A 24,847-nucleotide genomic window follows, 5' to 3' on the forward strand; every position below is an offset into this window, starting at 1 on the left:
GGGCTAACGTGGCTTCGGGGCTGCTGGGTTCACTGACAGCCCCCACCTTACTGGGCCAAGGGGGGCTGCACACTGGCCTGAGATTAAACACTTGGCCGTGGCGCCAGAGACGAGACTCGAGACCGCAAGGCTAGCCGCTCCAAGCCGATGCTCCCGCTAGGCGCCGGCGACCTCTGGCGTCCCCTTTAGGAAGTGCGGTGGCGACTGCCCATGAACTGGCCCCGCGACCCCAGACGGCCTGGGCAGGTGCGCCAGGACGGGGTGAGGAGCGCAGAGAGGCAAGCTGCCGGCGGCCGGCCCGCGGACCCGAGGGCGACACCCGGCCCCGCCTGGGTGGCTCGGTTGGCCCGTGGGGCGGCGCGGCGTGGCGCGGCTGGGGGACGAACAGGTGCGCGGGCGGGGGGCGGTGCTTGGGGATCCTGCGCACTGCGCGCGCCCCTCCCCCGCGCGGCTCCGGGCGCAGCTCCGGCCCGGCGCGAGTAGGAGGAGGAGCTGCGGCGGCCGTGGCCACTCCGGCAGGTCCGCGGTACTGCCAGAATCCGCCGACGGCGCGGGCTGCTGGTCCCCCTGGGAGGAGGCGCGGGCGGCCCCGGGACCATGGAGTCTGGTGACGCGGCGCGCCCTGGCTCGGGTCGGGCTACCGGGGCTCCGCCGCCGCGGCTGCTGCTGCTGCCGCTGCTGCCGCTGCTGCTGGGTCGGGGGCTGCGAGTCGCGGCCGCGGCCTCGGCCTCCTCCTCTGGGGCGGCGGCTGAGGACAGCAGCGCCATGGAGGAGCTCGCTACTGAGAAGGAGGCGGAGGAGAGCCACCGGCAAGACAGCGTGAGCCTGCTCACCTTCATCCTGCTGCTCACGCTCACCATCCTCACCATCTGGCTCTTCAAGCACCGCCGGGTGCGCTTTCTGCACGAGACTGGGCTGGCCATGATCTATGGTGAGCACCCCTGTTGCACCCCCCGCCCTCCACACCCCTCGGCCGCCGCGCTCCTCCTGGCGCCGGGCGGTGCTCCCCCTTCACTTGCCAGCGTGTTCCGTTTCTTTTACGTTTCCCGCTGCGACGGTGTTGGTTCCCAAGGTCAACTGTCTGCATTTTCTGGCTCTCTGCTACCGTTAAAAACAGTTCCACCCCATTTCCACGTTTCTGCATTGGGAACCCAGGAAAACGAAAGGGACAGGGGTGGTCCAGTTCCGTCTGCCCCGTTCGGTCTCTGTTGCAACCCTCTTACCCAGCACCTCCTGCTCCAGTTGAGCTCGATAGGGTATGTGTGCCTGTGTGGTGGCTGGAGGTGGATGGCTTCCCAGGTGACCGCATCACCTCAGGGGACAGGCCACAGTAGGGAGTGGGGACGAAGTCTGAAAGTGTCTTTGCTTGCGTATGGGTTAGTGGGGCCTCTCGGACGCCACATCCATGGTCAGCCCTGGTGGGTACCCACTCCTGAGGTCCACGTCCCCAGGTCTCTTAATGATAAAGTCAGAGCATGAAGTGTGCTGAAAGGTGAGCAGTGGTCCAGGACCCAGAGTGGGTGGCACCACCATGTCAGGCCTAGACGGGGAGACAGGCACGCCTCCTGCTCTTATGTCCCAAGTGGGAAGTTATATCCAGTTACTTGCTTTCTCAAACGAAGAGGAGATTTTGTATTCCTAAGACGGTAACATGGAGTGACTTCGAGGTACATTTCTGAATGTATGAAGAGGAAAAGTCGTGGTTTTAATTCTGAAGTCAGCCATCTTTTGTTGTTAGGGGTGGGCTGATGCTACCCTCCTTTTCTAGATTTAATGGTACACAGTGTGTTACATGCACAGCGGTCAGTACAAATCTCCCTTTATTACATGGATGTCAGCCATAATCTGAGTCATCTCACTTCCTCTGCTGTGCCCCCTGCCTCCCCCCTCGCCCTGCCCATGACTCCAAAGTGGAGTCAGGTATTCTCTTTTTGAATGTAATTCAGTGGTGTTAAAGCCCATGTTGGCATCCTCACACGAAATAGACGAGCCACTTTATGACCGTTCCCAACGGGGAAGATTGTATTTTATCACTTATACTGAGGGATTTCTTCATTCAGTTTCCATCCAGGTGCCCTGATAGAGAATGGAAAGCAAAAACCTTAACCTTTAATGTGAAAATTACCCTTGGTTCTGGGCCTTGCTTTTCATGTTTCTTGATTAGTTGTTGACAGCTGAGGCTCATGGCCACCAGGCCCTCGCAACCAAACTGCGTAAGGGGCAAGCGCTGTTAAGAGCCCTCCAGTTTTGAAGAAGTAGTGACCTACACAGATCTTGAAACAGGATCAGGTCTAAAACTGAGTTTGGTGATTGCAAATTATAGGTCTCAACACAGACTTTGGCCTCCATCCCTGACCGTTGTTGAGCTCTGTAGTTTGTGTCAGTTGGTGATAAATGACTGATGCCAGGCCTGCAGGTAAGCTGGGAGGTTTCCTGAGAAGACAGACGGGGGAATTGAAGCACGTGGTCATTGCAGGTGATTGACTCCAAGCCATGATGCAAATGAAAATTGCCTCTATATAGGTAACCATGAAAATATTTTTATTTAATAGGCCCTAGACCCAGTTTCTTAAAGGACAATGTGAAATAGGAGTTAGATTTGACAGATTCATAAATACATGCTCAAGGGATGGAAAATAAATGGGGATTTAAAAATATATTTTGTGGAGAGTACTCAGTGTTCTGAGGAGTTCAATCACCTTTATCTTAAGGCTTAAAGACAACAGTGGAATTTTCCTTTGCTGATATGTACTTTTGAAACTCACCTCCATCTTTCAGCCATTTGGTTGTGCTACAGTGTACTGTTTTATTTTGTGAACAATCAAGTTACAAATCTGGTGTAACTGATGACTGTTCAGAAAAGGCAATATCATCTCAGAATTCCTGTGCAATTTTGTTCTATATCTCTGAGTATTAGTGTTTCTTTAAATGTATAAAGAAATTTAGTTTGTCAATATGTGATGTCTCAGGTTATGCCAAATATTAATATTTTAAGGATTGTCTGTAATTGTGAGAAAACATTTCTTCATTCTCTCAGGTATGTTTGTTCTTCTGCTTCAAGGTGCCCCAATCTGAATTCTAATGTCATGTAGTTAGCTAATTATTCATAATATACTGAAGACTATCGGGATGGGGATTTTAAACTGATTTTAAAATTCAGTTTGCAAATCTTTTAAAAAATTGTCCGCATTTAAGATGTACAACATGATGTTTTGATAAACACAGTGAAATGATTGCTACCATCAAGCAAATCTTTGAGCACAAGTGAATCCAGTAAAAATTTTTCAAGACTTCTCTTTTTTAGTAGTAAAAAATAAAATTTTATTTCTCTGTATCGATAGAGGAAGTGAGTAATTGTCCTCTTGGCTCTGAATAAGGAACGACAAAAAGACCTAAGGAAACACTTTTTAAGTATCCACTGTGTGCTGGGAACCCAACTTAATTTCTGGAGGCAAACTATTTAACTTTTAAATGTTTATGAATGAAGGAGTTCAACTGTGAATTTCAAAACTCTTTATTTTGAGAAAAAGTTTTACAGTCTAATTTCTGCCACCTTTTTGTGTTTAAGTGATACTTTGAGAGGAACAGCATTTACATGTAAGATAAATTTATATCTATATTTATATATTTGTTGGCATAGTCATAAAATATCTCTGGAAGGACATGCAGTAGATGAGTAACATTGGTTTCCTTGGGGGAAAGGAACTAGATGGCTGTGAAATAGGAGTGGGAGGGAGAGGTCACCGTATAACCTTTTGTCCTTTTTGATCTTGTAATAGCTTTTTTTTTTTTTTTTTGAGACGGAGTCTCGCTCTGTCACCCAGGCTGGAGTGCAGTAGCGCAATCTCGGCTCACTGCAACCTCTGCCTCCCGGATTCAAGCAGTTCTCCATCTCAGCCTCCCGAGTAGCTGGGATGACAGGTGCCTGCCACCATGCCCGGCTAAGTTTTGTATTTTTAGTAGAGATGGGATTTCACCATCTTGGCCAGGCTGATCTTGAACTCCTGACCTTGTGATCCTCCCGCCTCAGCCTCCCAAAGTGCTGGGATTACAGGTGTGAGCCACCACGCCCGGCTGTAATAGCAGTTTAACATGCTCCTCAAATCACTCAATTTGACGCCTACTTCTCCCTAGTTAAATCACATTATGTTATCAATTTTCTTCGTGACCCTTCAATTGTTAATTGTGCCCATGGAGCTTTTCTGAGCCCTGTGTCTGGGATGGAGATAAAATGGGGAAAGGGGAGGATCTCTCTCTCTCTCTCTCTCTCTCTCTCTCTCTCTCTCTGCCTCCCTCTCTGCTTCCTTCCCTCCCTCCCTCCCCTCCCTCACCTCCCTCTCCCCCTCTCCCTATTTTTCCTTCCCTTTATTCCATTATCCTCAGAGAGTAGTCGATGTTACATTAGCAGTGATGTGCACAAATAGATCCCATAATAAGTGCTTGCTTGGGTGCAGAGGACCTAAGGAAAAGAAAAGACACACTGTGAATGCTTAACGTTTAAACAGAAAGGAACTCCCCCACCCACCAAGGGACACTTGTAAGCATTCCTCCGTGACAGGCCAGGGCAGCTACAAGGGAAGGTAGCTACAGACCTAACTCCCAGGGAGGTTGAAAGCAGCCCCCAGACCCCACCACTGGAGCTGCAGGGCAGCAGGGCACTTGCCTGCCACCAGTCTAACCTGTTTTGTCAGGCCAGGGAGCTCCCAGCTGCCTATCTCTGTTATGTGATTAAGTGCCATCCTAAAGTTATCGGGCCCTACATGTCTGTGCAGCAGAAACAGAAAGTGTTTAGGGCAGGGAAAGGTGGTATAAACAGACCGTACCAGTTCATTGTGGTTCTCTCTCAGATGTACGGTAGTTCCACTTCCCCCATAATGTTTTTGTGACAACTGATACGGATCCAAAATAATCTGACTCTGCCATGCTAACCCACCACCTGCTTCTTGCTTCCTCCTCCTCCTCCTCCTCCACCACCAGCCCTATCACCTTTCCAAAAAGATGTTGGTCAACCCCTCTAGGTTCTACGGGTTGTGGGCTCACTGTTGCTGTGGTGGAGCTGGATTGCTAAGCACAGCCTGAGAGTGGGCTCATAGGCAAAGTCTGAAAGGGAAAAATGATGACTCTTTGCGGTAACATGAAATTAACATTTGAACCTGTAAGCAAACATTTTGAAACCATCTCCTTCCTGGTTAATCAGGAGTCCCCCCTTTTAAGAGCCCCTCACTTTGGCCCCAGTTGGGAAAAGCTTCTGCATAGTCTCACTTTGGTACCAGACAACCCTGGGTTCAAATGCTGGCCCTGTTACTTATAAAACTGTATAGCATTGGATAAACTCTCTGAGCCTTAGCTTCCTCTTTTGGAAAATTGGAGATTATGTTACCTCACAGAATTGCTGTGTTATGGAGATATTCTAAAGGGTTAAGTGCAGTGTCTGACACTTAAGCACTTGGTAAATATTAGTTCCCATTCTCATTTTAGGCTTTGTGATTCTTTGGCAGGCTTTACTACTTGAAGTTTGCTTAGTAGTGACTTGCTGTAATTTTAAAATGCATTAGGACACAGTTAGTGGAAGTGAGGAAAACTGTATATTTTGGGGTGGGCTATTGGTTAATACCTAGAAAAAATTTACAACACATCTACCCGTTTTTATTTTATTTATTATTATTGTTGTTGTTGTTATTATTATTATTATTATTATTATTATTGTTTGAGACGGAATCTCACTCTGTCGCCCAGGCTGGAGTGCAGTGGTGCGATCTTGGCTCACTGCAAGCCCCGCCTCCTGGGTTCACACCATTCTCCTGCCTCAGCCTCCTGAGTAGCTGGGACTACAGGCACCCGCCACCACGCCCAGCTAATTTCTTTTTGTATTTTTAGTAGAGACGGGGTTTTACCATGTTAGCCAGGATGGTCTCAATCTCCTGACCTCGTGATCTGCCCACCTCAGCCTCCCAAAGTGTTGGGATTACAGGCGTGAGCCACTGTACCTGACCCACACCTACCCTTCCATTCAGCATTTTCAATCCTTGGACTTTCAGAAATCTATCAGAAACACTTGTGCTAACATGTTACAATATATAGACAGCAGTATTTGTTGCAGTGGAAATAAGTTGTAGTACTCATCAGATGGGACTGGTTAAACTATAGCACATTCCCATAAAGGAATACTATGCAGCTGATAAAAAGAGGTGTTTTAATATGTCCTTTTAAGGCTACTGTCCACACATAGTGTTGTGGAAAAAAGCAAGGCACAGAACATCATGTACAGTATTATCCTATTTGATATTTCAATAACTATATACTGTATATACATAAACATGATGTATATAATTTATATATGATATATGTGCTTTTCTGGAAGGATATGCAAGCTTTATCTTTTGGAAGCAGGATGAGTTGTTGGGAGAGAGAGAGGGGAGATGGTACTTTTCCTTTATATTCTTCTAAATGACCTGAACTTTCTTTAATATTGACACATTACTTTTGCAATTTAAACATTGTTTAAAAATAAAGCAAATAACTTATGTAGCAAAAAAAATGCTTTACAAATACGAGGTTGCACTATGTGGTTACATAGCATTTTCCTTGGATTGTCAAAATGTTCTTTGTAAAGTGGTCTCTGCATATAAATAATACTTTTACTTATTTGAAAGTTATAAATGGAAGTAAAATGTATCTTAAAAAATAGAAAAATGACATTTACTAAAAGCATTTCTTAGAATATTAAAAAGTTAACCTTTGTGGAATTCTGTAATTAGAAAAATCACAATTTTTCAACTTCTAATGATAGTTTATTTAGACAAGGGTTTTCAATGAATCCCAGAATCCTAGGTGAAAGGTTATTGGGGAACATGGTACTTGCACAGTACTATCACCCCACAGGTTACTTGCCTGTTGCAAAGAAAAGAAGGTACCTTTACAGTGAAGAGGTCTGGCAGTCACCATCTTATAAGCAAGTCATCAAATATATCCTTGCTCATTGTGGGACTATCTAGTATCATGGTATACAGGAAGTATACAACTTTACCTATGTAGTATCCTTCCTGTATATGTTTAATCCGAATCAAATCAAGGACTTAGACACATCTTCCAGTTTCCAGGAAATACAGACGATAGAGAAACAAGTTGTAAAACACCCTGAGAAAACAATCAGATAAATCCAATATATGGGACGATCTGTAAGACAGTTGCCCTAGACTCTTCAAAAAGTCAACGTCAAAGGAAATAAAAAGGCAGGGTGACTGTTCTAGATTAAGGGAGATCAAAGAGGCTAAATATAGTATGAGAAACTTGATTGGCTCCTAGTTCATGAAAATGAATTATAAAAGATGTTTTGGGGATAGGTAGGGATATTTGAATGTAGACTGGGTATTAGATGATTTTAAGGAATTACTATGATTTTTTGTAGGTGTGATAATTCAGGTTATGCAGGAGAATGTACTCATTCTTTGGAGATGCAAGCTGAAGTTTTTGGGGTGAGGTATATGAATCCTAATAGATGCAGCTTTCAAAAAGTTCAGTCAAAAAATATACATAGCACCTATATAGAGAAAACAAATACTGCAACATACTAGTTAACTGTTAAATCTAGGTGCCTAGCGAAAGGGTATGCTTTATACTCTTCTTTCAACTGTTCTGTATGTTTTGACATTGTCATTAAGATGAAAGATTGGAAAAGAAGTTAATCCCCGTCTTAGCTTGCAATCTATAAACTTCCCTGCCTGGAAGATTGTATAGGTGAGGCTGTATACATCCTGCCTGCTACTCTCATTAAACTCTTTCTAGCACTGATTAACACTGTTTGACATTAGTTTACCTGAGGTGATGTTAGGCTTACGTGACTTGAGAATCAGTAACTTCTTTCTTCTTTTTTTTTGAGACAGGGTCTCACTGTATCATGCAGGCTGGAGTGCAGAGGTGTAATCTCAGCTCACTGTAGCCTGGACCTCCTGGGCTCAAGTGATCCTCCCACCTCAGCCTCCTGAGTAGCTGGGACTATAGGTGCTCACCACCATGCCTGGCTAATTTTTTGGTATTTTTTGTAGACACAGGGTTTTGCCATGTTGTCCAGGCTGATTTCGAACTCCTGCGCTCAAGCCATCCACCTGCCTCGGCTTCCTAAAATGCTGAGATTACAGGCATGAGCTGCTGCACCTGGCCAGTAACTTGTTTTTCATTTTACTTTTTGTTTGATTCTTAAGTTCATGTACTTTTTTAATTGCCTCTGTTTAACATACAAGAGAATATGTGTTAGGATAATTTTCTCTTTCAGTTAAAGCATGCTACCTGGCTTTTAATCAATATGGGTATTTATATTACAGTAATACTAGATGTTAAAACAAAACAAACCCAAATTTCAGTGACTTAACATAGGAGAAATTTGTTTTTCACTCATGTAATGGACCAGTGCAAGGGACTGGCAGGTGGCTCTCTCTACGTTGTGATTCAGGGACCAGATGCCTTCCATCTTGTGGCTTTCCCATCCCATATGGCCTTGGAATCCTCCTCCTCCAGTTGATGAATGAAGCAAGGAAATGAAGATCATATGGGGAAGACTTATGTGCTGAGCCTGGAAATGTTCCGCATCACTTTGCCCACTTCTGTTGGACAGAATATGGTTACAAGGCCACGTCGAACTGGAAGGGAGCCAGGGAAATGTAGTCTAGTTGGAAGAAGAGGAACAGGTTTGGAAAGCAGCTAGCCAATCTCTGTTGCAGTATTTGATGAATACTTTGTTATACATAATCCGGAAAAGAGAAGTAATAGGATTTGCATGTGATTTGTGTGTACCACAGTTTACATACAAATGTAAAGGACACTGAAGGACATCTTGGTTGCTTCCAAGTTTGGACAATTATGAATGAGAATATTTAAGTTTCCACCCTTCAAAAACATTCACTATGTTGTTTCTAATAAAATAATAGTAGAAAAAAATAGTAACTGTTTATTGAGCACCTGTTAGAATAGTCTGTCACTGTGTTAAGTACTTTATATACTTTAAGCCATTTAACCTTCACATCAAATGTCTGAAGCTCAGGCTGGGTGTGGTGGCTCATGCCTGTAATTCTAGCACTTTGGGAGGCCGAGGCAGGAGGATTGCTTGAGCCCAGGAGTTCAAGACCAGCCTGGGCAACATGGCAAAACCCTGTCTCTATTAAAAATATAAAAATTAGCTGGGCATGGTGGCATTTCCCTGTAGTCTCAGCTACTTGGGAGGCTGATTGAGGATTGCTTGGGCCTGGGAGGTCAAGGCTGCAGTGAGCTGTGATTGCATCACTGCACTCCAGTTTGGGCAACAGAGTGAGACCCTGTCTCCAAAAATAAAAATATTTGAAGATCCTAATATTGGTCCCATTTTCCCAGGTGAAGAAATTGAAACCTAGGTCAAGTACCTCCTTTGTTTAGGGTCACATGTTTGAAATTGGGAAATTGGGATCTATTAAAGGATGAACTCAGTATAGCTGAGGATGTATTTGGCCAGGATAGAGCAGAACCTGAATCCCGCCCCATTACCACTTCCCAGGAGGTCTCTGAGGGAAATCTATGCCCAGAGTAGAAAACAAAGCAAAGTTGACCCTTTTTTTTCTTCTTTTTTCTTTTTGAGACGGTCTTGCTCTGTCCCCCAGGCTGGAGTGTAGTGGCACAGTCTCTGCTCACTGCAACCTCCGCCTCCCTGGTTCAAGCGATTCTCCTACCTCAGCCTCCCGAGTAGCTGGGATTACAGGCATGCACCACCACGCCCAGCTAATTTTTGTATTTTTAGTAGAGACGGGGTTTCACGACGTTGGCCAGACTGGTCTCAAACTCCGGACCTCAAGTGATCTGTCCACCTCGGCCTCCCAAAGTGCTGGGATTAGGGTGTGACTACTGTGCCTGGCCCAAAGTTGACCTTTTTATGTTAGCTAGGACTTTCGCCCTCAAGCTCCAGGGTAGAACAGTGAGGAATGAGGCATGAGGAATGAGTAGGAGCAAAATGCCTGCTCCTTTCAGCCCAAAGGTCACACTCCAGGTGTTATTCCATTGATATGACAGAAGGCTACCAGTGTTTTAGGGGAAAAAGTGTTAAGAGCTGTTCAGAGTGCCTTCATATGTGAGAGTAGTTGCTTGAAAGCATTCTCATCTCTAGACCTCACTATCATAGAGGTGGGGAGGTGGATAGGGCTGGGTCTGTTCAGCTCTCATGTCTCACTACTCTATGCTAGTTGTGATGGGCATATCAGAATCTTCTGGTGAGCTTTTCCAAACTACATTAGGATGTAAGCCCTGGGCAGACAGAGATGTCTATCTTTTGTTTGTGCTGTCTCCCCAGACCCTAGAACGGTGCCTGACACCTAGTAGATGCTCCAGAAGTGTTTGTTTAATGCATTCTACTTTGTCTATCAAAAAATAAGATGCTGTAACACTACCTAGCATTAGAGGTCCTTCCTTCAAGTTCTTCCCTCCCCTCCTCCTTCAAGTTCTTATGCCTCAGCTTCACACTGACAGTGAAGTTTCTGAGAAGGAAACCTTTGTGTGTGAAAACATTTGCCTGAATTGCAGCAGACTGTTTAAGGAAGGAGGATTAAGGAATAAATAAGTATACAAATAATGTGTGTTTGCAGAAAAGTATGTGTTTGGCTGGTAAGTCACATGGTAGTTTTTTGTTTATTTTTTCTTTTGGTAAAATATATATAACATAAAATTTGCCAGTTTAACCATGTTTAACTGTATAATTTAATAACATTTATGATATTCACAAAGTTTTATGGCCATCTCCACTATTTCCAAAGATTTTTTATTGCCCCAAACGGAAACTCTTCCAGTTAAGTAGTAACTCCCCATCCCCCACTCCTTCTAGCCCCTAATAGCCTCTAATCTACCTTCTGACTTTGTGAATTTGCCTATTCTAGATCATTCAATCATTCATATAAGTGGCTTCATATAATATTTGTCCTTTGTGTCTGGCTTATTTCGTTTAGCATAATGTTTTCAAGGTTCATCCATGTTGTATGGCGCATATATGAACTTCATTCTGTTCTATGGCTGAATAATACTGCAGTGTGTGTGCGCACACACACACACACTCCACATTTATCTATTCAACAATTGGTGGACACTCAGGTTATTTGCACCTTTTGACTATTGTGAATAATGCTGCTATGAACACTCACATAGAGGTATGTGTTAGAGTCCCTATTTTCCTTTCCTTTCCTTTCCTTTCCTCCCCTTCCCCTTCCCCTTCCCCTTCCCCTCCCCTCCCCTTCCCTTCCCTTCCCCTCCCCTCCCCTTCCCTTCCCTTCCCTTTGAGTTTTGGTCTTGTTGCCCAGGCCAGAGTGCAATGGCACGATCTCGGCTCACTGCAACCTCCTCCCAGGTTCAAGCAATTATCCTGCCTCATCCTCCCAAGTAGCTCAGATTACAGGCATGTGCCACCATGCCCAGCTAATTTTGTATTTTTAGTAGAGATGGGGTTTCATCATGTTGGTCAGGCTGGTCTGGAGCTCCTGACTTCAGATGATTCACCCACCTCGGCCTCCCAAAGTGCTGGGATTACAGGCATGAGCCACTGTACCCGGCCATTTGTTTTCATTCCTTTTGGCTGTATACCTAGGAGTGGAATTGCTAGGTCATATGGTAATTCTATGTTTGACTTTTTGATGAACCACCAAACTGTTTTCCACAGCAGCTGTACCATTTTGTATTCCCACCACAAGGCACAAAGATTCTAATTTGTCCACATCCTCTCCAACACTTATTATTTTCCTTTTTTAAAAAAAGATAGCCACCCTAGTAGGTGTGAAGTGGTATCTCGTGTGGCTTCGATTTGTATTTCCCTAATGACTTATTTGTATTTCCCTTTCATGTACTTTTTGGCTATCTGTATATTTTATTTGGAGAAATGTCTATTCAAATTCTTTGCCCATTTTTTAATCAGATTTTTTGTCATTGGGTTGTAGGAATTCTTTATATATTCTGAATATTAATCTCTGCCTCCTTCCATTATATTGTCATTGTCAAAGACCAGATATTTATGTATTGTGTACTCATTAACATATGTTTATAATTTTTTTGGATTTGCTTTTTTAATCATATAGGAAAAATGAATTTGAAACCCAAATTTTTATGTTTACCTGTCTTTTTTAAAAAAACATTATTATTTCTTTTATAAACGAATTATTTCATGTTACTTTATTTTAACACAGTTTAAACATTGATGCATAATAGATGTACATAGTTTTGAGGTATGTTATAATTTAATAAATTCATATAATTTGTAAAGATCAAATCAGTATATTTGAGATACCCATCACCTTAAATATTTGTCTTTTCTATATGCTAGAAACATTTGAATTATTCCCTTCTGGCTATTTCAAAATGTACAAAGATTATCATAAACTGTAGTCACCCTGCTGATCTACCAAACGCTAGGTTTTGTTTCTTCCATCAAACTATATGTCTCATTAATCACTTTCTCTTCATCCCTCCTCCCTACCCTTCCTGGCCTCTGGTAACAAATAGTCTACTCTCTATCTTCATAAAATCCACTTTTCTAGTCCCCACATATCAGTGAGAGCATGTGATATTTATCTTTCTGTGCCTGGCTTATTTCACTTAACATAATGACCTCCAGTTCCATCCATCCTACTGTGAGCAAGAGGTTTTCATTCTTTTTTATGGCTGAATAATATTCCATTGCGTATATATACCATATTTATCCACTCATCCATTGATGGGCACTTAGGTTGATTCCATATTTTGGCTCTTGTGAGCAATGCTGCAACAAACACAGGAGTGCACATGTTTCTTTATTATATTGATTTATTTTGTTTTGGGTATATACCCAATAAGTGGAATTGCTAGATTATGTGATAGTTCTAGTTTTAGTTTTTGAGGAACCTCCAAACTGTTCTCCATAGTGATTGTACTAATATACATTCCCACCAACAGTGTATGAGGGTTCCCCTTTCTCCACATCCTTGTCGTCATCTGTTGTTGCCTGTCTTCTTGATAAAAGCCATTTTAACTGGGGTGAGATGATATAAAATTGTAGTTTTGGTTTGCATTCCTCTGATGATTAGTGATGTTGTGCATTTTTTCATATACTGGTTGGCCATTTATATGTCTTCTTTTGAGAAATGTTTATTTAAATCTTTTGCTCTTTTTTAATAGGGTTTTTTTTTTTTTTTTTTTTTTTTTTTTTTTTTTTTTTTGCTGTTAAGTTGTTTGAGCTCCTTATATATTCTGGTTATTAATCTCTTGTTGGATGGATAGTTTGCAATAATTTTCTCCCATTCTGTGCATTGCTTTTTTGTTTGTTTGTTTTGAGATGCTGTCTTGCTCTGTTGCCCAGGCTGGAGTCCAGTGGCGCCATCTCTGCTTACCGTGACCTCCGCCTCCTGGGTTCAAGCAATTCTCCTGCCTCAGCCTCCCGAGTAGTTGGGATTACAGGCACCCACCACCATGCCCAGCTAATTTTTTTTTTTTTTTTGTATTTTCAGTAGAGATGGGGTTTTACCATGTTGACCAGGCTGGTTTCAAACTCCTGACCTCAAGAGATCTGCCCACCTTGGCCTCCCAAAGTGCTGGGATTACAGGCGTGAGCTACCATGCCCGACCTGGTTTTTTTTTTTTTTTTTTTTTTCCTTGATTGTTTCCTTTGCTGTTGGGCCCCTGTAGTAAATTTTTCATTTAAGTTACTTTCCTTTTTGGCTTCAGAATTCTAATGCTTCTTTTTTATAAATTCTGTCTCTTTGTTGATATTCTTATTTTGTTCATACATTGTTTTCCTGGCTTCCTTTATTTATTTGTCCTTGATTTCCTTTAGGTTTTTTTTGTTTGTTTGTTTGTTTGTTTTGTTTTTTTTTTAAGGTCTCTGTCACCCAGGCTGGAGTGCGGTGGTATAATCACAGCTCACTGTAACCTTGAACTCCTGGGCTCAAGTGATCCTTCTGCCTCATTTTCCCAAGTAGATAGGACTACAGGCACGTACCACCATGTTTGGCTAATTAAAATTTTTTTTTTTATAGAGACAAGTGCTTACTATGTTGCCTAGGCTGGTCTTGAACTCCTGGCCTTAAGCAATCCTCCTGCCTCAGCCTACCAAAGTGTTGGGATTACAGGTGTGAGCCACTGCCTTTCATTCTTTAAGCATATTTAAGACAGCTGATTTAAAGTTTTCATCTCATATATCCAGTGTCTCAGCCTCCTCAGGGATAGTTTCTTTCAATTTTTTTTTTTTTTTCCTTTGAATGGCCCGTACTTTTCCTCCCAGGTAGCTGCAGAGTGGTTTTTGTTTGTTTTTTGGCCTACCTTACAACATTTTTCAAGCAATGCTTGCTGCTTGTCTGCTACAAGTGGGCTCCAAGTTAGGCAAAATGGAGATGAGAACCTCAAGTCATTCCTTTGGGTAGTCTTCAGACAGGTTAGAACAAACACAAGAAATTGCAAACAAGGCCTGCTCTGCTCCCTCTGGAACCAGGGACCAGGGGATATGGGCTGCTGTGTTCAAGACCACTGCTGAGCTGGTGAGGGGGTGGGACAAGGGCAAGCAAAATGCCACACAGCCTTCCTACCATTTTAAAATTGCCTTGTTCTTCAGTCATCGTTCACTTGGTTGCTCTAAACCTTTGAATCTTTTCTAGAATTCTGACAAAATTGGCTCTGACAGCTTCTGCTTGTTTTTCAGTGTTTCTGTGGAGGGATGGGAGTTTGGAGCTGTCTACTCTGCTATTTTGCTAATCCTCTTTACCACATGGTATTTTTAAAAAATTAAGATTCTGTATATCTTCAGGGACACTACAACCTTTGAGGAAGAATAGTGTTAAGGCTATGTTTTGTTGAACTTGTTTAACATGTTACTGAGATAGTAAATGTCCCAGAGGTAGTCTTTCAAATTGTATTGTAGGCTCCTATCACATATTTTCATTGAGAAGCTAGAGATGGAGAAACATCTAACTAGTGTGTAACTTTAGGTTCATAGTCAACACATTTTCTCCCTTTACTTCTCCATATCTATCCCTAAAACTTCTTTTAAGTAAAGACACAGTTACTTCAAATTGTCTTGGGTTATTAAGAGGATTGATTCTCAGATTACTTTTGTTGAGTGTAGAATGAATGAGATGTAGCAGACTCCGGTTACCTCCCAATATCCATTATTCCTTTCATTGTTCCAATAGAACCCTGTTCTAATTAGCTCAGCATATTGCTGTGCAACAAGAAAACTACATTTCCTGGCCTCTCTTGCAGCTGGATGTGGTTATGTGATCAAGTTCTGGCCAAAGGTAGGAGGAGAAGTATGTGGGATTTATGCAAAGTATTCTTAAAGGGACATGCCCCTCTTCTACCATGCCTTCTGTCTGCTTCCTGGAATGTGGATGTAATGGCTAGAGCTCCAGCAGCTGTATTTGGTCAAGAGGTAACCTTGGGAATGGAGAACACTTCTGGCAATACAATAAAATAGAAGCTGGAGTCTCTGACAGCATAGAGCTGCCATGCCAGGCTTGGACTGAATACTTATGTATTTCTTGTAAGTAAGAGAGGAATGGGTTTTTGTTATTTGCTGCTGAACCTGAATGTAACTTTTACATCAGGCCCTGAGTTCCACTTGGAACTTGGGTGTGGCATACAGGGCTGTTTTGAGAACTTGATGCAGATGTTCATACCTATGATGGATGTGGCACTGCTTGGGATTCTAGGGGAGGCCAAAGAGTAGACAGTACAGGGCCAGAGAAAGGATTTGAGGAAAAGATTCAGATTTAAAGTGCCACTTATATTTGGGAACTTTTGGGCATCTAACAAGTACCCACACCATAAAGACTCACAGGATCCAGAGACAGTTGTATTAAAGCCATGACTTATTACAGTGAAAACATACACAGCAAGATCAGCAGGAGAAAAAGACATAATGGGTGGAGCCTGAAAGAGTCTAAATGTGAGCTTCCTAAGTTATCCCTTAGGAGGTTGAGGGTGGGGCTGCATAGAACAAACTTTTTCCTCCAGCAATTAAATGTAGCAGCACATATGCAGTGTTTCTGTTTAGGGAAGCTTGCTTAAGACACGGGCTTTTCTGTATTGAGGGCTGATCAGGCATTCTTATTGAAATTTCTGAGTTCCAGAAGGAAAGCAGGTGTTCACCATAAATCACATTTGCAAAAGCAATTTAGCCTGGCTGGTACAGCAGAATTCAGTGTTCCAGGCATATAAAACAACCTTATCGATTAGTAGCATAGGGAATATCTTACAGGCCAAGTTCCCAGGACCTATTGGAAAATGAGGTCATGCACGCAGGCCCTCCTAGAGATAGCAACATCAGGCCTGCTATATTAACTTTTTCCTGCAGAGTAATATGTGGTGTCAACTGGCTGTTAGCTTTTGTGTCCTTAAGGTTTCCTCAGTTTCATCCACACTCTTATTTTTTAATCATTACTTTTTTAGACTCATTAATTTTTTTTGAGATGGGGTCTCACTCTGTCACCTAGGCTGGAGTGCAGTGGCATGATCACAGCTCACTGCAGCTTCAAACTCCTGGGTTCAAGTGATCTTCCTGCCTCAGCCTCCTGAGTAGTTGGGACTACAGGTGCATGCCACCATGCCAGGCTAATTTTTAAACACTTTTTGTAGAGATAGGATCTCACTATGTTGCCCAGGCTGGTCTTGAATGCCTGGGCTCAAGTGATCCTCCTACCTTGACCTCCCAATGTGTTGAGATTATAGGCATGAGCCACAACACCTGGTCAGATTTATTAATTTTCAACATTATCACAAGTAAAATTGACTTTTTACCTTTGATATACAGTTTTATGAATTTTGACATATAGTTAAATAGATAGATATGTGTAACCACCACCACAACCAAGATGAAGACTTGTTCCAGTGCTCTAAAAGCTCCCTTGTACTACCACATCACTTGGGCAACCACTGATCTAGTCTCTATCACTATAATTTTGTCTTTTCAAATATGTCATATAAATGGAATTGCACAGTATGTAACATTTTGGAACTAGCCTTTTCATTCTTCATAATGCCTTTGAGATCACCCCTGTTGTTGCATGTATCTATAATTAGGTCATTTTTTTTTTTTTTTTTTTTTTTTTTTGCTCTGCGGAATTCCATTTTATGAATGTATCACAGTTTATTTGCCAGTTGAAGAACACTAGGCTTGTTTCGAGCTTTTGATAATTATGAATAGGGCTGCTATAAACATTACTGTACAGGTTTTTGTATGAATGTACATTTTTATTTTTCTATGGTAAATACCTAGGAATGGGATTGCTGGGTCAGAAGGTAGGCATATGTTTAACTTTATAAGAAACCTGCCAAACTGTTTTCTAGAGCAACTGTACATTCCATCTAGCAACATGTAAGAGTTTAGTGCTCCACATTCTCTTTAGAACTCGGTATTGTTAGCATTTTTAATTTTAGCCACTCTAATAGATTAATAGTGGTATCTCATTGTGATTTTAATTTATATTTCCCTAATGTTGAATATATTTTCATGTGCTTATTTGTCATTTACATATCCTTTTTGGCGAAATGACTGAGTCTTTTTCCCATCTTTAAATTGTACTGTTGTTTTTCTTTCTTTGGAGTTTCGAGTGTTCTTTATATACTTTGATGGAAGTACTTTGTTAGATGTGTAATTTGCAAATATTCTCTCCTAGCTTTTGGGTTTTTTTTTCTTTTTAGTATCTTAACCATATCTTTTGGGGAGCAAAACTTTTAAATTTTGATGCAGTCCAATTTATCAACTTTTATTTATCATGCTTTTGGTGTCATGTCTAAAACTATATAATCCCAAGTAGAGAAGATTTTCTCCTAAATGTTTTATGGTTTTGCATTTTATATTTAGATCTATGATTTGAGTTAACGTTTGTAGAAGGTATGAGGTTTAGGTTGAGTTTTTTTTTATGTATGGATGTTCAATTGTTCCAATATGTTTGATGTTCTTTTGTTCCAAAAGATTGTTGTTGACAATCTTTGCTTCACTGAATTACTGTCACAACATTGTCAAAAATCAATTGTCCATATTTGTGTGGATCTGTTTCTGGACTTTCTATTTTATTCTACTGATCTGTGTATCTAGCTCTTTGCCAATACCACACCATCTTTCTTACTGTAGTTTTATAGAGGGTCTTAAAATTGGGTAGTATGAATCCTCCAGCCTTACTCTTTCTCAAAATTATTTTAGCTGTTCTAGTTCCTTTGCCTTTCCGTATACATTTTAGAGTCAGGTTGTCTCTACCTGCAGAATGTCTTGCTGGTACTTTGATTGGAATTGTGTTGAATCTGTTAATCAATTTGAGGAAAATGGACATTATTACTGTATTGGATTTTCTGATCCGTAAAATTGCATTTCTCTGCTTAGGACTTCTTTATCTCAAAAATGTTTTATAGTTTCAATGTACAGGTCTTACACATATTTAATGGACTTATCCTTAAGTATTTCACATTTTTGATGGTATTACATTGGATATTATTTTCGTAATTTCAATTTCCAGTTGTTCATTGCTAATATATAGAAATACAATTAATTTTTATGTATGAGTTTTGTATCCTGTAGCCTCACTAAACTTACTTGTTCATTTTAGTAGCTTTTTTTTTGCATATTTCATACATAGACAATCATGTCATCTGTGAATAAAGACAGTTTTATTTCCTTCTTTGCAATCCAGATGACTTTGATTCCCTTTTTCTTGCCTAATTGCATTGGTTAGAACCTCTAGTACAGTGTTGAATTAGAAGTGGTAGGGCCATAGAGGACATCCCTATCCTGTTACTGATTTTTGGGGAAAGCAAAATTTTTCACCGTTAAAGTTAGCTGTAGGTTTTGTTTATTTGTTTGTGGCTATTGTAAGTGGGGTTGCCTTCTTGATTTCTTTTTCCGCTAGTTCATTATAATGTATACATATACATGTACAATGTATATATTACAATATATGATTGGTATATAGAAATGCTACTGCTTTTTAATGCTGATTTTGTATCTTGCAAATAAACTGAATTTGTTTATATCATCTAAGAGTTTTTTGGTGGAGTCTTTAGGTTTTTCTAAATATAAGATTATGTCATTTGCCAAGAGGGATAATTTGACTTTTTTTCCAATTTGGATGCCTTTTATTTATTTCTCTTTTCTGATTACTCTGGCCAGGAATTCCAGTACAATGTTGAGTAGGAATGGCGAAAGTGGACATCCTTGTCTTGTTCCAGTTCTTAGAGGAAAGCCTTTCAGCTTTTCCCCATTCAGTAAGATGTTAGTTGTGGGTTTGTCATATATGGCCTTTAGGGAAGCTTTAATTTTATAAATGTGTTTTGATCTTTCTTGTTATTGTAATCCCCATATACATACACTGTGTCCTTTGGTATTTATTTTTCTTAAACTGTGGACTCTGTGTGTGTGTGTGTGTGTGTGTGTGTTTATACAGTTAAGTATATTTAAATGTGTTTAAATACACATTTAAAACAAGCCTACTATGGACTATCTTTTTCTAGTCTAGGACTCTGTTGACTGCTGTACATTTTTGCTGCTGAGAGAACTAGGGGGAAAGAAAAGATTGCATTCATTAATAAAGTAGGCTATGAATGAGCCAGAGTGATTCTCCCCAGTGGTATGAATAAGACAATTGTCTATTTTCAATGGCAGTGTTATGCTGAGTGTTTATGATGGCACTGAAGAGAGACACAGACAAGGCGGTAATACTGTAGTGATTTTTATCCATTGTGGGAAAATCTGGTAAAGAGTGGAGGTCTGTTATGGCAGATGAAGTCCTCCCAGCACAGTCAGAGAAAAAGAGGCAGGTAGTTCAGTAGGAAACAACTGTTTACCAAGGCATTGGAAGAGCTGGGAAGTCAAATACAGTGTGTTGAAGCAAGCTAAAGATGAGCAACAGCAGAAAGCTACTGTCATCCCTAGGGCTGACACAGGGAGAAGGTAGTATTACCAGAGCCCGGGAATGATGTCGCCGAGCAAGAACTGAAACTATTGTGAGGGCTGTTGGGACCTGGTCGGAGGGCTGTCTGGTGGGAGCTTCAGCCATGGAGAACACATAGCCACCACGAGAGAGAGAGAGAGAGAGAGAGAGAGAGAGAGAGAGAGAGAGAGAAAGAGAGAATCACTCCTCGCCTCTCCCCTGTGACATGTGCAGAAAGGGCATAAAATGGATCCAAGGGCCAAGACTAGCATGAAGATCCTTCTTCAGATTGAATGCCTATTCTGGTGTGTAGTATATTCAATACCTACATACAATCTGGAAGGGAGGAAAAAAGCTGTATGGTCAGGGTCAAGAAGAACTAATATGTCTGTCACCAAACTCAGGGGGAAGGGAAATCAGGTATTGAGGCACAAGCTGAAACTGCTGTAGTAATATATGCCTGTAGGATGGGATGAGGTAATTATGACAAATTTCCCATTTAAAATATTAAGCATATGCATTAAAAAACCTCACATCAGCTATTTTGTAAGCTTGTCTGTCATTGTTGTTTTATTGAATTATTATATATTATTTAGGGAGAGGAAGTGGCAGTAGATATGGAGACAGAAGGAAGAACACTTTTTATAGTGTAAGTAACATTGTAATTTAATATACACATTAATCTTTATAGGCAAAATGGTAGGTATTTCTGTGACAATGCCTTTTTTCAGAGAGCCACATTACCAGTGATACCCTGGTATCTCCAGGCCTCTTTTTGATGAGTTTAGCCAGAGAAACTGTGCCCGAGGTGTGTACTAATCTCTCTGAATCAATGCTATTTGGTGTTTGTTTGTTTTGTTTTGTTTTTTTGAGGCAGAGTCTTGCTCTGTCGCCCAGGCTGCAGTGGAGTGGCATGATCTCGGCTCATTGCAACCTTTGCCTCCTGGGTTCAAGCGATTCTTCTGTCTCAGCCTCCCGAGTAGCTGGGACTACAGGCACGTGCCACCACACCTGACTGATTTTTGTGTTTTTAGTAGAGATGAGGTTTTGCCATGTTGGCCAGGCTGGTCTCGAACTCTTGACCTCAGGTGATCCACCCGCCTTGGCCTCCCGAAGTACTGGGATTACAGGCGTGAGCCACCATGCCAGGCAATGCTATTTGGTTTTATAGTAATGTTTCTTCAATTTCTATAATTCAGGCAGTTCTTGAAAAATTCCTAATTAGAGTTGGATTTCTGTAAAAGAGGACATTTCCACAGGAGTCCTGTAATTAAGCCCTTGCTGGTATGGAGGGCCTGGTTTGGCCAGTGACACAAGGTCAAGGGATGATGTAAGTTTGAGCAGTTTTTTCTGCTTCAAAAGGCCAAATGGACATCAAGCATTTATGTGTTACAAGAACATATAAGTTAACGAAAACAAGTTGTGTCTTTGAATTATAACAACTCAGGTGAGACTATTAGTTATTTCAAATTGATCACAATTCTTGATTGGATATTAATACTATAGATTTCCAAACTTTTCTTTTCTTTCTTTTATCTTTTTCCTTTTTCCTTTTTTTTTTTTTTTTTTTTTTCTGAGACAGGGTCTCACTCTGTTTCCCAGGCTGGAGTGCAGTGGTGTGATCTCTGCTCACTGCAGCCTCCACCTCCTGGGCTCAAGTGACCCTACCACCGCAGCCTCCCAAGTAGCTGGGACTATAGGTACATGCCACCACACTCGCTAGTTTTTTTTTTTTTTTTTTTTTAATTTAGTAGAGATGAGGTCTTACTATATTGCCCAGGCTGGTCTTGAGTTCCTGGGCTCAAGTGATCTTCCCACCTCAGTCTCACAGGCATGAGCCACTGCACCCAGCCCCAAACTTTCTATGTATGACTCATTAACAAAAATATTCAGTGAATTATTACCTAATGCATTGTAATTTGCTTGATGCAATCTTTCAGTATTTCAAATATCCAATCCTTGTGGGAAAAGGCTGAAAAAACTTGAAAAACTAATAAACAGACTTCTGGTTTCAGCCTAGATATGTGGCATGCAGAGCTGTCATCCTTACAACAAGAAAAAGCTGGACAAAATTAATGACTTTTTCTGAACCCAGGAAGAAATGGAGATTTTAGGGCAAATGATTAACCCAAAATCACGAGAGAGACAGGTACCACTGCAGAAAGAAACAGGACCTGAACCTTTGCTTACCCGGGACAGATACTGTTGAATGGCATATAAACCAGTAAGAAGATTAAACCAGAAATTTGTAATGAATTGCTCAAAGTTGGGGACCACAGATATAGGGGTTTCTCGCCCTCTTACAGACTTTTCCTCCAGGATTCCTGCCAGGTACTCACAGGGAAGATCAGGGAGAATCCTGAGAAAGTTTTTCCTGTGTCTTGACTGGGGTAGAAGAACAAAAGCCACTGCCAAAATCTGCCTAGATATCTCTCCATCTCCCTAAGGAACAAAAGTCTTAATCTGCAGGAAGAAGGTAACAGAAAGTGAGAGTACTGGTGGAAACCCACTGTAATTGGGGAAGGAGAAGAGGAAAAAGAAAGAAGCTCTACTTTCTTGGGAAAGAAAATGAATGCCTGGTAGGCCTGGCATTGTGTTTGGAGGAAGATCAGGAATGCTTGTGAAAGCCACAACCCCAAGACCCAGGTTCACAGTATCTGCATAATATTGCAAATTAATCAGAATACCCCCATTTCCCACCTCTCTACTACAAAGCTAACAAGCATCAAATAAAAAATAACAATGGAATAAGGCCTGGGGAATTGCAAAAGAGAGATTCTCTCTGGGTTGCAGTACAGAAACTTAAAAGTCAAATATGGAGACCCAAAACCAAGTGAGGGGAAGACATTGAGAAAACCCTTGTGGCAAATTACCCTAATGCCGTAAAAATAAGCTATCAGTACAGGAATTTGAAGACTCTTGAGGCCCTGAGCATAACCATAGAAACAATAATCTTCAAACCTAGCCCACTTCCTGATTATATTAATACAAACGTCAATGCTAAAGGCCTATCAGAAAAAAGGTATACTCATCTTCAAGTATAAAAAATATTTACCTCAGTACCATTTTGACATTACAAGACCAAAAAGGCAGGAAAAGGCAAGAGACAAAGCAATCACCAGAACCAGGCTCATGTACGACACAGATGTTGGAATTATTAGAGAATTTTTTTTACAATTATGATTAATATTTTTGAAGCTCTAATGGAAAAAGTAGATAACATGCAAGATCAGATAAGTAATTTTAGGATGGAGATGGAAAATAAAAGAAAAAAATCAAATTCAAATGCTAGAAACAAAAAATACAGTAACAAATGAAGAATACCTTTAGTGGACTGTAAAAGTCAATGAACTTAAAGATATCGGAAGGCAAAAAGTGAAATAATCAGAACAGAATATCCAAGAGAAGAGTACCAGTGTCAAATGGTATAACATTCACATAATGTAATTTTGTGAGGAAGAGAGAGAATGGAATCTTGTGAGGAAGAGAGAGAATGAGAATGGGACAGAAATATTAGAAGAAATAATTGCTGAGAGTTTTCCAAAATTAGTGACAGATGCCAAACCACAGATCCAAGAACTTCAGAGAACACCAAGCAAGATAAATACCAAAACAACAAACAGATACCCAGGCATATCACATTTGAACTGCTTAAAACTAAAGACAAGGTGTCTGGGTGCGGGAAGGGGGCTGGGGAAGGAATAGGGGAGGAAGCGCTATATACAGAGGAAAAGGATACGAAATACAGCAGACTTTTCAGTAAAAGACCATGCAATCAAGAAGACAGTGGGGTGGCTTCTTTCAAGTGTTGACAGAAGAAATTGTCAACCCAGAATTCTATATCCAGTGAAAATGTCCTTCACAAATGAAGAGAAAAAAAGACTTTTTGAGACAAACAAAAACTGAGGGAATTTATTGCCAGCAGACCCACTCTACAAGAAATGTTAAAGGAAATTCTTCAGGCAGAAAAAAGATGATATAATTTGGAAAATTGGATCTACAAAAAGAATCAAAGAATGTCAGAAATGAAATAAGTGAAGATAAAATCTTTTAAATATTTAATTGTTCTAAAAATAAGTGATTTTTTAAAAATAAAATTTATAACAATGTGTTGTGTGTTTATAGCATATGCAAAAGTGAAATGTATGACAACAATGGCACAAAGATGGGAAGGAGGAATTGGTAAAATACTGTTATAAGGTTCTATGCTCCTTGTGAAGTGGCTATATTATTTGAACTCAGATTATTTAAAAACGTATTGTAAACCCTAGGATAACTATTTAAAAAGTTAAAAAAGAGGTATAAATGATGTTAATAGAGGTGATAAATTGAATAATAAAAAATCTCAATAAAACCCAGAGAAAGCAGAAAAAAGAGGAAAAAAGGAACAAATTGAACAAATAGAAAACAACTAACAAGATAGTAGATTTTGACCCTCCATATAAATAGTTGCTTTAAATGTGAAAATGCGAATCATCTAAAAGACAGAGATCATCAGATTGGATTTAAAAAAGCAGATACAACTTATAAGCTGTCTACAAAAAACAGCCCACTTTAAATGTAAAGACATAGATACATTATGCTAAATGAAAGAAGTCTTGCACAGAAGATCAGCCACTGTGTGGTTCCATTTATATGAAATGTTTAGAAAGGGCAAATATGTAGAAACAAAGTAGATTAATGGTTGCCGAGGGCTGGAGGTGGAAAACTGGTATTTACTGTTAATGGATACCAGGGATCTTATTGGAGTGATTGTGTTGTTGGTTGCATAACTTGGTAAATTTACTAAAAATCATTGAATTGTACACTTAAATTGGGTGAATTTTGTTGGATATGAATAAAATTCATAAAAATTAAAAATCAATAAAATTGATTTTTTAAAAAACAGTTAAGTGTGGTGATGCAAAAAAAAAAAAAAAAAAAAAAAAATGACTGTGGCCAGTTTGGCCATTTCTTGTAGA

General features: G+C 40.7%; 1 protein-coding gene across 1 annotated transcript in view; it reads left to right on the forward strand.

Annotated features, from left to right (window-relative positions):
* The first annotated feature begins 324 nt into the window (after positions 1 to 324).
* Positions 325 to 24,847, forward strand: part of SLC9A7 (solute carrier family 9 member A7) — a 151,947-nt gene continuing 127,424 nt past the window's right edge. The window contains exon 1 of the mRNA XM_007991491.3: positions 325 to 931. Coding sequence (XP_007989682.2) covers positions 598 to 931 — 334 coding nt within the window. The 5' untranslated portion in view covers positions 325 to 597. The remainder of the gene's footprint in view (positions 932 to 24,847) is intronic.

Source organism: Chlorocebus sabaeus, chromosome X (assembly GCF_047675955.1).
Source record: "Chlorocebus sabaeus isolate Y175 chromosome X, mChlSab1.0.hap1, whole genome shotgun sequence".
Taxonomy (NCBI): Eukaryota; Metazoa; Chordata; class Mammalia; order Primates; family Cercopithecidae; genus Chlorocebus; species Chlorocebus sabaeus.